Genomic DNA, 15,143 nt, shown 5'->3' on the forward strand with positions numbered 1-15,143 from the left:
TCTCAAAATGCACTTGCTCTAACCACTCCTTAAAATGGAAAACATCGACATTTGTGCCATAACAGAGAACTGGTTCAAGGCTGCAGAAAGCACCCCTGCACTACCAGGCTATAACTCATTCCACACCTTTCGGCCCCAGAACCTGGACCAAAGCTCCAAAGGCAGTGGTGTTTCCATATTCATAAAGGATGTGCACACCTGCAGACTGGCAGCCCAACATAACACATCAGAAATACTTCAGGTGCAGATAACATTGGGTAAGACAGCGATTCAGGTCATAGTCTGCTATAGGTCCACAACTATGTCCCAAGACTCACACTCCACATTCCTATGCACCCTGGAGAATATTAGGGTCCAACCTAACACTCTCATACTGGGCAACTTCAACTACCCCCCCATTAACTGGGAAAACTACTCATGTACCAATATTCTTGCCCAATATTTCCTGTAAGTCATTAATTCCAATGCCCTGGACCAGCTCCTTCTTACCCCTCACTAGAGGTAGAAACATCCTTGACCTGGTCATTACTAACATGGGCGACCGTTGCTTTACACCAATAGTCAACTCCCCCATGGTTAGATCCAACAACAAACTAATCATCTTGGAAATCCACATCCCTCCTGCCCCCTGCTCCCCTGCAAAGGTAAACACCATGCAAAATGTTTCCAAAGCTAACTTTGGGTCCTAAAAACAGAGGTGGCTAACTTCATGGCACCCATGCAAATGGAGAATAGTTGCATGACTGCCAAATCATACAGCAATGCACTGTACGAACACATAAACAAATGCATGGATCTTGCCATACCCAATAGAACCAAGACACTCTCCTCCAGAAAAAGGAAGCCAATCTGGTGGTCCCCTTCCATAAACAAATTCCACAACAGAAGGAGGAAACTGATGCGGATTAAGGTGAAGTCCTAAGACTGGAAAAGCTCGGCATCAACAAAAGGTTGGGATCCCTCATCAAATCCTCTAAAGCTAGCTATGAAACAGAATTACAAAAGATAGTAAAGACAACCACAAGGACTTCTATAGTTATGCAAAGAATCTCCACGGCAATACCCAGATTTGCTCTGGGATACTGCCAATGGTATCTCCTATACTGAGCCAACAGATATTGCCAATATATTGGCCAACAGTTTCACTGTGAACTTTCCCCCTCTCTCCCCTCCAAAGGACCAGTCATAATACCAGTAGATTGCCAGGCACCCAGTATTACTGCTGCATAGGTTAAAACAGCACTGACCAAGGCCAAGAATACAGCTTTTATGGGACCTGACAATATCCCTGGCTGTGTTCTCTATGAACTACAGAGTGAACTGGCACCTCACCTGTGTGCCCTATTCAATCACAGCCTCAATTCAGGCTTTGTCCCTACTGAATGGCGCACTGCTACAGTCATCCCTGTCCACAAAGGAGGAGCGACTACAGACCCTGGGGACTATCGCCCCATTAGCTTGACAAGTCTGATATGCAAAGCTATGGAATGCATTATCATGGACCTAATAAACAAGAATATAGGGAATCTCCAAACTCTCATTCCCACACAGTTTGGTTTTGTGAAGGGTAGATCATACCTGCTCAACTTGGACAAATTCTTCGAGTCAGTCACCAAGGCTGTGGATGAAGGCAAGGTAGTTCATACAGCCTTCCTTGATCTGTCCAAGGCCTTTGATACCATTCTCCACTCAGGAATCATAGAAAAACTCACTAAGCTAGGCATCAACCCCCTATATCACTAGGTGGGTTGCAAATTGGCTCACAGGTATAACCCATAGTGTAAAAGTAGATGACTCCAAGTCAGACTGCTGACCAGTCATGAGTGGAGTTCCACAGGGTTCGGTCCTGGGTCATCTCCTGTTTGGTATCTGCTTCTCTGAAGTCCAGCCCAACATGAAGGGACTCTGGCTGACAAAGTTCGCAGATGATTGCAAACTGGGAGCTATTATTAACTCCCCAAGTGATGTTGCCATCCTACAGAAAAGCCTCACTGAGACCAACGACTGGTGTCAGAACCATGGCCTTAAGATCAATGCCAAAAAATGTGTCGTCATCCCCCTTGGGAAAAACCCAGTTCCCATGAATTACCACATTGATGGTAGTCCACTGAATACAGAAGGCATTATAAGAGATCTGGGATCACAGGTTGACAGCAGCCTCTCTTTTGACCACCACATTGCCACTGTGGTCAGAAAGTCCTTCTATGTGGCACATCTCATTACTAAGGGTTTTGCATCCAGGAAGAAAGAGGTCATTGTCTCCCTCTACTCTTCCCTCATTAGACCAGTAATCGGGTACAATGCCCCATTTGGCATGCACCTCACTAAACACCTGCAACAAATGGAGAGGCCACAAAAGTACCTCACAAAGAGGATCCTAGGCCTTAAACATTTGTCCTATATGGACAGACTCAAAAAACTCCAACTATTCTTTGTCTCATATCGCCTATTAGGTGATCTCTGCTTGACTTACAAAGCCATGTCTGACCCAGCTCTGTTAGAAATGCTACATCTAAAGAAATCCCAATACCTCTCCACCACACACTCCAGAGACCTCATCCTCATTACCACAATCAACAGAACATGCTGGAAGGAGAGGTTCATAACCCAGAGACTGCCCATGCTATAGAATATACTTCCCATACATGTCAAACAGAGCACCTCACTGGCCTTCTTCAGGAGAAATCTTGATGAGTGGATGGGAAATAGAAAAATCACCCCAGGGATAAGTCCAGTGGCTTTACTCAACAGAGGCACTGGGAACTAATGTCGGGTGGCACGATGCCAGGGTAATCCTATGGGCTAGACCGGTAAAGACTCCAGCCCAGCTAGTACATATCTAAGAACCTATGAACCTATTAGGGAGTTACGTTCTTCCTTTAAAAGGAAAACGTTTAACATTATAGTTTAGGAAGCTACAAATGATAGAAATTGCAACAGTCACAGCAGAACTTTGGGATGGTGTTACTCTATAATTTGAATGTAAAAGCTAAAGCAAGCATGGCTATGTATGTGAACCCTTAACAAGAATGCAGATTAGCAGATTATCATACTGTCTTTTCAGGTGGGGAAAAATGTGTGCCTTTTGAAAATCCAACAAGATATATTACTGTAATGAATGTTTATGGAACAATGATGATTCCACTTACTTATTCGACATATTTTTTTTCAATTGTCAAAGAAGCATAAATCACTGAACTCTCTTCTTATCATTGTGGGGGATTATACTGTTGTATCAGACACAGGGAATATATTCCTCTTTCTTTGAAGATACAGCCAAAGACTCAAATACTGATGAATTCATGGTTTAAAGATTTACAGCTGAAAAGATATATGGAGGGGTTTGCACTTGGATGATGGTGATTATATTTTCACTGCATCTGGGAGTGTGAATTCCAGTGGGTTGGATTACTGGTGGGTGTCTGACTGCCTCATTATCGATATACTGGAGGCTACAGTTGTACCTGCTCTCCTTACAGATGACAAAGCTGTCATATTCTGTTTCATCTATTTGGACAACACTCATCCAATGCACATGCAAAGGATGGACTCTCATCCTTAAGAACTCAAAATTAATAAAACACATTCATCAAAGGTTTGGAATCCTTTATTCAGTTAAACTCTGTGGATAGTTTTCCTGTTTTGCCAAGGTAATAGTCTTTAAAATTGGAAATCATTTTTCTGTACTTGTGCTAAAGCATCCTTATTAAGACATCTAGATATTTGGGAAAAGGAGAAGGAAGTAGACAGACTGCATCTGGCAGATTGGAAAATCAGGTTTAAGAAAAAGGAGCAACTTTTTCCAGTACTGAACAGCCTGCTGTAAATTGAGTCGCACATTATAAATGAGATCACACCTGTATATGCAGAAAGCCTTTCTTAGAAACTAGGTCCAGTGGAACAAGCTGGGGAAGGTGTGTGCATATAAAATCAAGAATGGAAAGACTATGGGGTAATAATCCACATAAACCAAGCGTCAACCCACAAAATTCTTGTCAAGCAAGAGGTAATATGCCAGTAATTTATGAAATAGTATCACTTTACATTTATAGTAAGGCTAACCTTGAACAGAAGAGATAAAGTATTATTGATTTTCTCTCTAAGATTGAACTATCCTCCCTTTCTTGATAGCAGAGAGCATTTCTGGCATACCCCATTTCCAAAAAAATAGACTTTAATACCCATTTGCAAAATCCAGTCAAGGATAGATTCCAGTCCAAATTGCTAAACTGCAGAGCTGTATGCATTCTTGACTGAGCTTCTGGTATCTTCTTTGATGGTCTTGTATGAAGGATTTTGTAGTGAATGGAGAATTAGTGATTTCATGACTTTATCCTTGATTTTGGTCTTATCCAAGTCTGAGAAAGGCTTTAGCTTAATAAAGCATAGCAGACTGATATCTGTATTCAAGTTAGCCAATAACATCTCTGCTAGAATATTGGCAAACAGGCACCAACTGCCCCATAAAGGCAGGATTTATTAGAGGATATTTCAGTGCAGATTACTTGAGAACATTGACTACATGCATGCAAGGGATAAGGGGTTGCAGCTATGACTATTTTTCTTGGATTTATGAAGCCATTTGACACTATAAAGTGGGATTATCTGTTGCTCATTTTAGAACTTACAGGCTTCCTGACCATTTCTATATCAGCCATTCAGACCATTTAAAGCCATCTATGTCATCAGGTGCTAAACCCCACCTCCATCCTCCTCTTCCCCCCCCCTTTCTTTTTCTCTCTCAGTCTGCAACCTTTTGCCTCTTTGGGGGAACTAGGCAGGGTGTCCACTTTCTCCATCCTTGTTCCTGCTAGCTATTGAATCATTAAACAGCTTAAAATCAAAGGTGAAAAATTGTAAGACAAGCATGAGGTACAGACAAACGCCATTTTATTTTCAAATGACTGCAAGGTCCACTCTTTAGACTTCGTAGGAGATGTGCCTATGTTCCTCATTTTGCTATAATAATTCACAGGCTGATTATGTTTTAGTTTGAACAGACACAAAACAGAGTTATTCATGGTGAAATCAGCTGTGTAGCACCTTATGGAGCAAAAAACTGACATTTTGTTAGACTGGGCTATGTGACTGCTAAAAGATTTATGTACAACAAAACAAAGACAATCTTGTCAAAAAATAAAAGAACTATAATCAAAAGACAAAACAAAATTCCTCAGTCTCAACAAGCAACTCAGTGGGCTAATTAAGTCCACCAAAGCTAAGTTCAAGGCAAAAATAGCCTCCCAGGCTAAAGATAACCGTAACACATTTTTCAATTATATATGCAACCTTAAAAGGAACACCCAACAGTGTGCTGAACTAATACTAAATGCAACTTCCTATACTGAACTGGGGATATAGCAAATTTGCTGGCCAATAAATTGAGCTCTAATTTCACCCATCCTATCACCTCTAGTTTCTGCCAGGAAATCCCTTCTACCATTTCTCCACTAACTATCACTAAGTAACAGGTCCTCACTGTACTCACAGAGCTAAAAACACTACATTAGTAGGTCTTGATAATATCCCTAAATAGCTTGAAATATGACCTGTCAGGCCCACTAGAATCTCTATTCAGTTACAGCCTCTAGACAGGCTTCATCCTTAGAGAATGGAGGACTGCAGCTGTCATCCCTCTACACAAAGGTGGGCCATCAACAGATCCAGAGAACTGCATACTCATAAGTTTGACAAGCCCTGTATGCAAGGCCATGGAAAGAATTATTATGGAACTGATAAACAAAAACATAGGAAATCTTCAGGCACTGTAACCAACCCGTTTCCATTTCATCAAGGGTAGGTCATGTCTACTAAACTTGGTGAACTTCTTTGAGAAGGTTCCTAGAGCTATGGATGAGAGCAAAACAGTACATACTGCCTACCTTGATCTGGCAAATGCATTTGACACAATACCTCACTTGGGTATTATAGGCAAACTCAAAAATGTAGGCAAAAATCCCTTTATCATTCAATGGATAGCCAAATGGGTCACAGATAGGACACATGAAGTTAGAATGGGGCAATCCACCTCTGACAAGAGGCCTGTTATTATTGGTGTCCCACAGGGCTTGGTACTGGGACCTTTCCTGCTTGGAATATACTTCTCTGAAGTCAAGGAAACTGTAGATGGGCTTTGGCTAACCAAATTTGCTGGTGACTACAAGCTGGCTGCAATCTCTGAATCTCCTAAAGATGTAGATTTCCACCAGGATGGACTTACCCAGACAAATAGCTGTACCAGAACCATGGCCTAAAACTCGGTGCAAAAAATGCATAATCATACCCTTTGGGAAGATGAGCACCCCTGCAAATTGCAACATTGATAACACTATCCTAAGAGTACACCCAGTGGTAAGGTACTTGGGAACTCAGGTTGACAGTAACTTGAACTTTGATCCCAATCTATCCATGGTAGTGGCAAAATCCTTCTAAGTGGTAAAACTTATAAATAAGGGTGTGGCATCCAGATCTAAGAAGATCATAGTCCCATTATATTCATCCCCCATTAAACCAGTAATCGAGTACAATGCACCCTTTGGCATGTACCTGTCCAGGCTTTTGCAACAGCTAGAGTAGCCACAGAGGCTCCTCACTAAAAGAATACAGGGTAAAAATAACATGTCCTATGCAGACCATCTGTACCTGTAATCAGTGTTCTACAAACTACTAGGGGTGATCTATGCCTAACCCACAAGGCATTCTCTGATTCATTCCTGATGAATCTGTTACACATTCGCATAACAAACAGCACAAGAATTACCTGATCTAAGTAATTCTAAGATCCTCATCTGTGACACAAACAAAACATGGTGGAGGGAGAGGTATGTTTCTCAGATATTATCCGTTGTCTGGAATAGAATCTCCATTATTCAAATGCACTTTGGACCAATGGATGCGAAATTGTAAATTTACCCCTGGTTTGTTGCTTGGTTCTTTTATGAACAGGGGCAGTTTGTAGATGTCCCAAGACACAGGCATATACTAATGCCATTCTACCCTATGGGCATTGATAATTAGGAAACCTGGAGCATGAATGTCTAGGCTTAAAAAGGCTGTTGAGCCATTAACCTAGTAACCTCCTATGATACTATGATCCTATGTATCAAGCTTCATCATAATAAAATGTAGATGGCTGATACTAATTTACTCAATATATGAAACAAATGCTTTGTCTGGGTGAACAGTTGCACAAGGCTGCATTTATCACTGCTTGTGAAAATAGCTGTGGTTGAAATGGTTATGGTACCATTACTTTTTATATACTCTAAAACATACCTGTAGATGGCAACAGTAAATACCTGCATACAATTTCCAGACTAACCTCTCATTCCTTGGGATGGGAAGAGACCTAGGCTGATCAAATGCAGAGAAATTACTCCCTTAACTTGTTTAAGGTTACAAGTCCCTGACTGAGGGAAGCATGCTGTTTTGTTTATGATAGCATGTCTTTTTGCTTGCTGGGGACCAATTTCCAATGTGGAAAAAGACTGAGTCCAAAGTAGCCATGCCCATCACTTCATGAGCTTTGGTATGGTACCCTAAGAAACGACTTAAACACTTATTTTATTGCTATATCTTCATTATATGTTTAAGACTTTGCAGTACCTCTAAATCATCCTGCCACATGAACAAGGCTGGGTACTATAATCCATTGTGGGAATGCCTTGAGATATTAGTGGATGGTTGCTGGCTAAAAAATTTTACAAATGAGTTGAAAGTTATCACATGGCTGGAAGATATCAGGCAGAGGGTGAATGGGAAGAAGACCGTTGTCTAATCTCAGTACTTAAAAGAGAGATGGGATCTGCAAGAACATCCATGTGAAGCTATTTTAAGCTGAAATTTGCCTTTATACACTTGAAATTAAAGAAAGTTATTAACTTTCTTTTTTGTCCTATAAATGTTCTAGGCAGAGATAAGTTAGATATAGAATGTTATCCCCCTAATGTTGAGGCAGCCAAGGTGTACAAGATCCTTCGTAGACTAGGTATTCCTCTAGAAAATTATTAAGGAGAATTATTTCTTTGGTATCTAATGACGTACCTGGCACCTGAACCTGATTTGGTGCTTTTTCAGTTTGTTATGATGCTAAGGAAGCTAGACAACATTTGTACATAGCCTGTGTTGCCTAAGAATGACATTGCTATATGTGACAGATTTGTACACAAATATTTTGTAGATTTTTAGGTGAAAATGCTTATTAACTTTGGGAGTAGATTATAATATAGCTGTTGACTAGTTTAAAAATATACTGTGACTGTTGTTAATGCTTGTATTTCTTATCTTCTTGTTAATTGAGTTGATTGAGTCTGTGTTTTAATAAAGTTTTGGGGAAAAATCATTTTTTTCCTAAAGGCACTGTTTTTCAACATCTTTATTAAATCACAACTGAGCTGTTTTTGAACATCTTTATTAAATCACAACTGCAAAAGTGTGATAGTTATTTAATTTTTCAAACACCACCTCTCAGTAAATCTGTGATGGATGTCATTTTGGAAGCCAGAAGGCCTAGTACTAAAAAATCTTATGTTGATAAATGGAAGAGATTCTGTGCTTGGAACCAAGCACAAGGAACAGACACAGCAAAGTCCAATATTCCTCAAGTTTTACAATATTTGACTGATGCTTGACAAGGGCCTATCTTTTTCTTCAATAAAAATCCATGCCTCTGCCATCTCGGCTCATTACAACACAGAGCCTCCCCTTTTTTCTCATCCTCTGCTTAAACAGTATCTTAGAGGGGCCAAAAAATTTAAGGCCTCCCAGAAGATCACCAACTCCTGCATGGGACCTCAATTTTGTGCTGCATGGGACCTCAATTTTGTGCTGGAAAAACTCACCCTGCCTCCTTTTGAACCAGCAGCTACTGCGGATATAAAATTTATATCTTGGAAAATAGCTTTTCTCTTGGCAGTCACTTCAGCAAGAAGGGTTTCAGAACTACAGGCCCTCATGGCTGGTGGAGCCTGTCATTACATTTTACCCGGACAGTGTGTCCCTCAGGACCAGTCCTTCTTTTATGCCTAAGGTGGTATCCAGTGTGGCTCTTAACCAGACAATTCACCTGCCAACCTTTTACCCAAGTCCACAGAACAAGGGGGAGCGATTTCTGCATTCATTGGATGTACACAGACAACTAAGATTCTACTTGAACAGGACCAAATCTCCAAGAAAGTCTGAGCAACTACTGATAGCATTTGCTGCAGAGTCAGAGGGAAAGACTATATCAAAGCAGACTATTTCTAAGTGGATAAGCCACTGCATTCGTTTCTGCTACCTGCAGCATGGTAAACCTGTGCCAAGGGGATCAGATCTCATTCCACTAGGGCTACCTCTACCTCAGCGGCGTTTTTCAGATCAGAGGGGTTCCAACCAAAGACATTCTAGAGGCTGCTTCTTGGAGCTCTGTTCATACCTTTACAAAGCATTACCTTTTGCCTCTCTTCTCCAAATCCAGGGCAGGCTTTGCCACTGCAGAAGTTCATCGTATTTCACTGTTGCAGTCATTACTCTTGGGTTATCCTGCTGGCAGGCTACCCTCAGTCAGCCAGAATTCCAAAGTCTAGGTCCGTCGTTGGTTGCTGTCACATCTTCCCTGACGTCAGAGTGCCAGGGGTATAAAAGATGCATCCGATGCCATTTTCTTCAGTCTTTCTTGCCGCGCGGTGCCCGAAGCAAAAGCAGTTTGCAAGTGCTGGTCGGCCGACTCCTGAGATTTTCAAATCTGAATTTCAGAACCAAAGTCTTCATTAAAGCTAAGTACCCCATTGGGGAAACTTTTTTCTTGCTCCAGACTGATGTCAGAAAAAGTTAACAATTGTATTTCTTATGGGAAGCAAATACCTCATAAGGATTTTCACTGATGACTGCGGTGGTGGTGCTGCAGTAGCGTTGTCGCCTCACAGTAAGACGTTGTCCTGTTCGATTCTCAGCTAAAGTGTCTTCTGTGTGGAGACATGCGTGAATGGGCATACCTTTGTTGAAGGTTGTGCGTCAGAGCTGGCAACTCGGCACGTAAAAAAAATCTACTGCCAATCATTAGCGGACCGGAGTTCCGCTGTGGCGACCCCTAACTGGGAAAAGCCGAAAGACACAACAACAACAACTGCAAAAGTGTGATAGTTATGCATGCATTAATAGAAAAGAAAACACACCATAGCAATATCTCATTGTTTTCATGAAGTATACATTTTTAATAAACATTCATTCCAACATAACATAAATTGTTCAATATACATTGCTCAAATCTTGACATTGCTTAAACCCTCCCACCTCCTCCTCCTGAACATTATTTTGCATGTATTCCCACAAATTCCATTTATTTCTATGTAATATGTACCTCCTCTTTTGTAAAGATCCTATATCCAACTCTTTTAACTCCTATATAATATTCGGTACTTCAGTTATAGTTGATTTAGATTTTGACTTCCATTTTCTAGTAATTGCTTCTTTTGCCAGTCAATAGTATTAAACTTAATAAGGCTTTTCCATGTCTAGGCTCAAAAACATAATTTCATAAGTTACAACCAATTTCTCCCCCAATATTTCTGACAAAGTACTCTGGAATGAATTTTTAAAATCTGTCAAATCATTACATGCCCAAAAAACATGCTCCCAATTACCTCTCTCATTCTCATACCGCCAGCATTTTATGCCTACCTGAGGAAAACAAATCTCTGATGTCCACTTTGGATATAAAAATACCTTTGCAAACACTTCCAAGAAAAAATTCAAAACTTTCTGGACTTTGGTGCATACTTGGGAGCCAATCCAAACCCTTCTTTAGTATCATGATTTTCTAAGGGCTAAGATCAAACTTGCCTCCACAAATAATATATTACACTCATAAGCTTCTTGTTTCACTAACTCTTTGGTCCTTCTTCCAGTCCCTGAGCCAGAAATTATATTGCTCTTTCCTATCCTTGTTACTCCTTCTGACTCTTGGCATTAGCTGTATTTCAGAGAAAGCAACTATTGTCTCTTGTTCCTTGTACCTTCTTAATAGGTATATGTACCATCTTCCTCTTTCTCTTATGATCCTTCTTCTCAGCTCATGCATTATATGTGGATTGAGTCTGTCATTTATAACATCTCTGATCATGGCCTGCTCTGCCCTTGCTAACATCAGTCCTAGCACCAATTCCACTTCACCTAATCATATTTTCTTCCCACATCCTTATTACCAGTTTTAACTCTTCTGTTATCATCTCCATTTAGACTGTCTCATGCTTCTTTGCTTTCTCCTTATCTAGTAGCCTTTCACACTGCCTGCTACTGAATTTACCCAGTGGTTTAACTTTGAAAGTTCCCTAGATGTCCTAAACTCTGCTAGAATCTCCCGCAGACCCATAAGCTAAACTTATTCACCGATAACCCTTCTCATGTCTCACCCACCTACTTTACCCACAAATCTCATCCGATTTCACCCACTTACTTCCTCTTCAGATGCCTATCATTTTTTTTCAGAAATCCTCTGCCCTGAACCTGCCTTTAACCTTTTAAGCTGTCTTAGCCTGATTTGGCCATCATTTCTAGATATGCAGATGGATAGCCCTTGCCCTGTCCAGAGCACACTATCATTGTAATTGGTTATTCCAATCCGTTATCCTGTATGTTCTATGGGTAGAGGCATTGCTAAGCCTCACTGCTTCCTTTGCTTTATTTAGAACTGATGAATGCTCAATGTCTTTTAGTACACAATAAAAAGTGCCATTTGGCCAGTTACAAGCACTGTGGTAGAATTGGGTACCTCCTCTGCCCCTGTTGTTACCTCTTTTATCTTCTGTCATTCCTGATCTTACACTAGTACCTGCCCACCCCTTGTACCTGGATATCTTGTATCCCTTCCCATTCATCTCTGTTTTATTCCTCTCTTGTATTTCTAAATCCCATTCTCTGTGTATTTATGTATGCCCATTGCAATGTCCTTCAGAGATTCATTACTAGGTGTTTTGTATCTTTTTTAAGATTTAGTAATTGTCATGCTGCCTCTTCTATGCAATTCTACAAAGTTCTATGCAATGCCTTGCACAGGACCTTTTAGTTGAGTTACACATGTATGCAACAATGAGAAATTCAATGCAAAAACAATCTCAAAGGTGCAGTAGAGAATGCATCTGCTTCCTAAACTGGGATTAGTTCCAAGGACTAAAGTGTGCTGTTTCAACATTTAGAAACATTGGTCCCTAAAGGTCACTTGGCTCTGCATTGATTATCTGCTTCTTTTCCATGCAAAACTTGTTGTAGACCATTGACTATCACAGGTACATTTCCTCAATCTTGTACACTGGAAGCCACCTTGACCCCTGCTGGACCAATTACAAAACTCTACCATTGCTTGAGAGGAGATTAATGTATAGCAGGAGATCATCATAGTCAAGCTGATAGGGATTTTCCCTATTTGCATGATTTATCCATCCCCCAAGCCCAATGTGAATGAGATAAGACCAATATACCTGAGAACATCCGCTGGCGTATGCCCCAGTATTTTGTAAGTATGAGACGCATACCTAGAAACCCCATTAGGGCTGTCAGCCCTCCATACAATTCTCTCTGGGGTGGGTGAGCTGATAAAATGCTTCCACCTTTCATACCCCCCCCAGCGGTAAAAATATTAGCTGATTCATAACAGACTTTTATAATTTAACAATTTATTAACTGCTCATACATTCTAAACAAGAAAAATGAGATTTCATAAAAGACATCATGCATCATAAATAAAACCATACTTAGGAGTTGTGTGAATAATACTTTGTTAGTAACAGTCTGATATTTAAGGCTAAATATGTACTAAAACAAAAAGAAAATCAGTAGATGCATATAATAATCACAGGAACATAGGATCGTAGGAGATTACTAGGCTATTGACCCGGAGGTCATTTTAAGCCTAGCCATTTCAACCCAATGTAGAAGCACTAGTCAATACCCAAGATTGCATTTAGTGATGACTGCCCATGTCCAGGAGGGTTGTGTGTGCTATCTCTCGTAAGAATTTGCAGTGCCCCATCCACTCATCCAGGTTCCTCTTGAACAGTGTCATGGAGCTGCTCTGTTTCACATGAATCAATAACCTGTTCAAAGATGGGACAGTCACTGGGAGATAAATCTGTCCCTCCAGCATGTCCTATTTAAGTTGCATGCCATATTTAAGTCCCTGGAAAAGTATGTATGTTGCTTATTTTTAAGTAAAATGCATCAGATTCCAAAATTTAGTTTTAGTCCTGAATTAGACAGCATTTTCCATGATATCTGGGACATATAATGACAGCACAGTTTTATTACATTCTGGATTAATAAAATGTCAAAAATAATGTCAAAATATTGGAGAAGTTAAGTGATCAAGATCAGGGTTTCATGAGAGGATTTTGTTTGAACATTTGCAGCATCAGAAAAAAATGTGATATGATACATCAGAGACAAAAGAACATCCAGTGATTAGAGAATAATATGCTGACATTAAAAATCCAATATAACAAATTAAATATATACTGGAGCCAAAAGAAAAACAGTATAAGCCATAAACAGCTTGCTTATTGTTTATTTTTTAAGTAAAATGCACTTTGTTCCAAAAGTTAGTGTCAGTTTTGTACTAGGTGTCACTTTTCATAACAGCTTGGAGACAACAGAGGTGCCATTACATCCTGGGTTTATAAAACATCAAAAATAATAATATCAAAATATTGTGGGTGATGAATAGCTGAGATCAGTGTTGCAAGACAGACTGCTGTTCCTACATTTTAAACATTAAGAAAATAGAACTTCATATAAGATATCATGTAGCACAGGCGAAATCATAACCATTGGTGTATGAATAATACTTTAATTACTTGGTCCAGGAATTACTGGTAGCACTGATCATGTGACATTTAATTAAACTTATTCATTTTTCTAGTGATAATTTTTTTTATGACATTCCTTATTTCCTGAGTCCTAATTCCATAGATGATTGGATTCAAAAGGGGAGGAAATATAAAATGCCCTGCTGAAAACAAGATGTGCACAATGATTGAGTTGCTTTCTTTATTCACGGTCCTCTGGAAAAATTTAAACACTCCGCATATCAGGAATATGCATACAGCTACCATATGTGTAATACATGTATGGAATGCTTTTCTCACTGTACCTTCTGAAGATTTTTTACATACTTTGAAAATCTGAACATAGCTGCATAGTATTCCAATAAGCATGAGTCCACTATTAACCACAGCTATCCAAGACTGAAACACGTCATCAAAAGATGTATCTACACATGACAGCTTGACAATAGCTGCATTATCACAAAATATATTTGGTATGTATTTATCACACAAAGGAAGTCTTAGGCTTAGACAAAGAAATGCCACTGCAAAACAGGCAGAATATATCCATGACAATATTACCAATGTTAGAGTTTTAGCCTTTGTTAATATGCTGTAATATCTTAAAGGATTGCAGATGGAAACATAACGGTCATAAGCCATTATAGCCAAGAATACAAGTTCATTATATGAATATGAATATACAAAAAACATCTGTATAAAGCAAGCAGCATATGAAATAATGTTAGATTCAGATATGCTATAAGCTACAACTTGAGGAAATAGTACAGAACTGCCATATAGTCCATTTAAAGCTAGATTACATATAAAGGCATACATAGGTGCATGCAAATTCTGATCGAAGATTATTACAACAATAAGCAAAACATTGATAAAGACTATTAGTAAGTATCCTAAAAGGCAACATATAAAATAAAAATACCTATAATTATTAAACTCTTCAAATCCAGCAAGCTTAAGTGTAGTGATACTTGAAATGTTCTTCATTTCTTGCTTAGATAACCTGTGATAAAAATGTAATTATTATCAAAGCATGGTATTGTCTGTATAATATATGCAATTATGAACTTTGAGTGCTGTAAAGTGTTCATACTGATTTAGTAACTTATATAAACACATATGACAGTAAAGCTTTGATCATATTTTTGTATTTACACTGAAATGTAAGGTGTGTGAACCTATTTACATTGAGATTGGCCTCCGTTCTTATTCCAAGAGAAGCATTTTTGTTCTGAATTATTAGAATAAACATCTTCTCTCATTGCACCTGGTAAAGATAAAAAAAATTAATTTAATTCATCATGAATAGCAAGATCATTAAAACAA

General features: G+C 39.3%; 1 protein-coding gene across 1 annotated transcript; it reads right to left on the reverse strand.

Annotated features, from left to right (window-relative positions):
- Positions 1 to 13,865: 13,865 nt before the first annotated feature.
- On the reverse strand, positions 13,866 to 14,804 carry LOC122802247 (olfactory receptor 4E1-like). The gene has a single exon (XM_044071902.1). It carries the CDS (start codon positions 14,802 to 14,804, stop codon positions 13,866 to 13,868), a length of 939 nt encoding a protein of 312 aa, XP_043927837.1.
- Between the last annotated feature and the right edge of the window lie 339 nt (positions 14,805 to 15,143).

This window comes from Protopterus annectens, chromosome 5.part0 (genome assembly GCF_019279795.1).
Source record: "Protopterus annectens isolate FY-2018-M chromosome 5.part0, PAN1.0, whole genome shotgun sequence".
Classification (NCBI taxonomy): Eukaryota; Metazoa; Chordata; order Ceratodontiformes; family Protopteridae; genus Protopterus; species Protopterus annectens.

What these genes read in the sequence shown, in the direction of transcription:
- LOC122802247 (XM_044071902.1), bottom strand. Translation starts at nt 14,804, where the DNA reads ATGAAGAACATTTCAAGTATCACTACACTTAAGCTTGCTGGATTTGAA.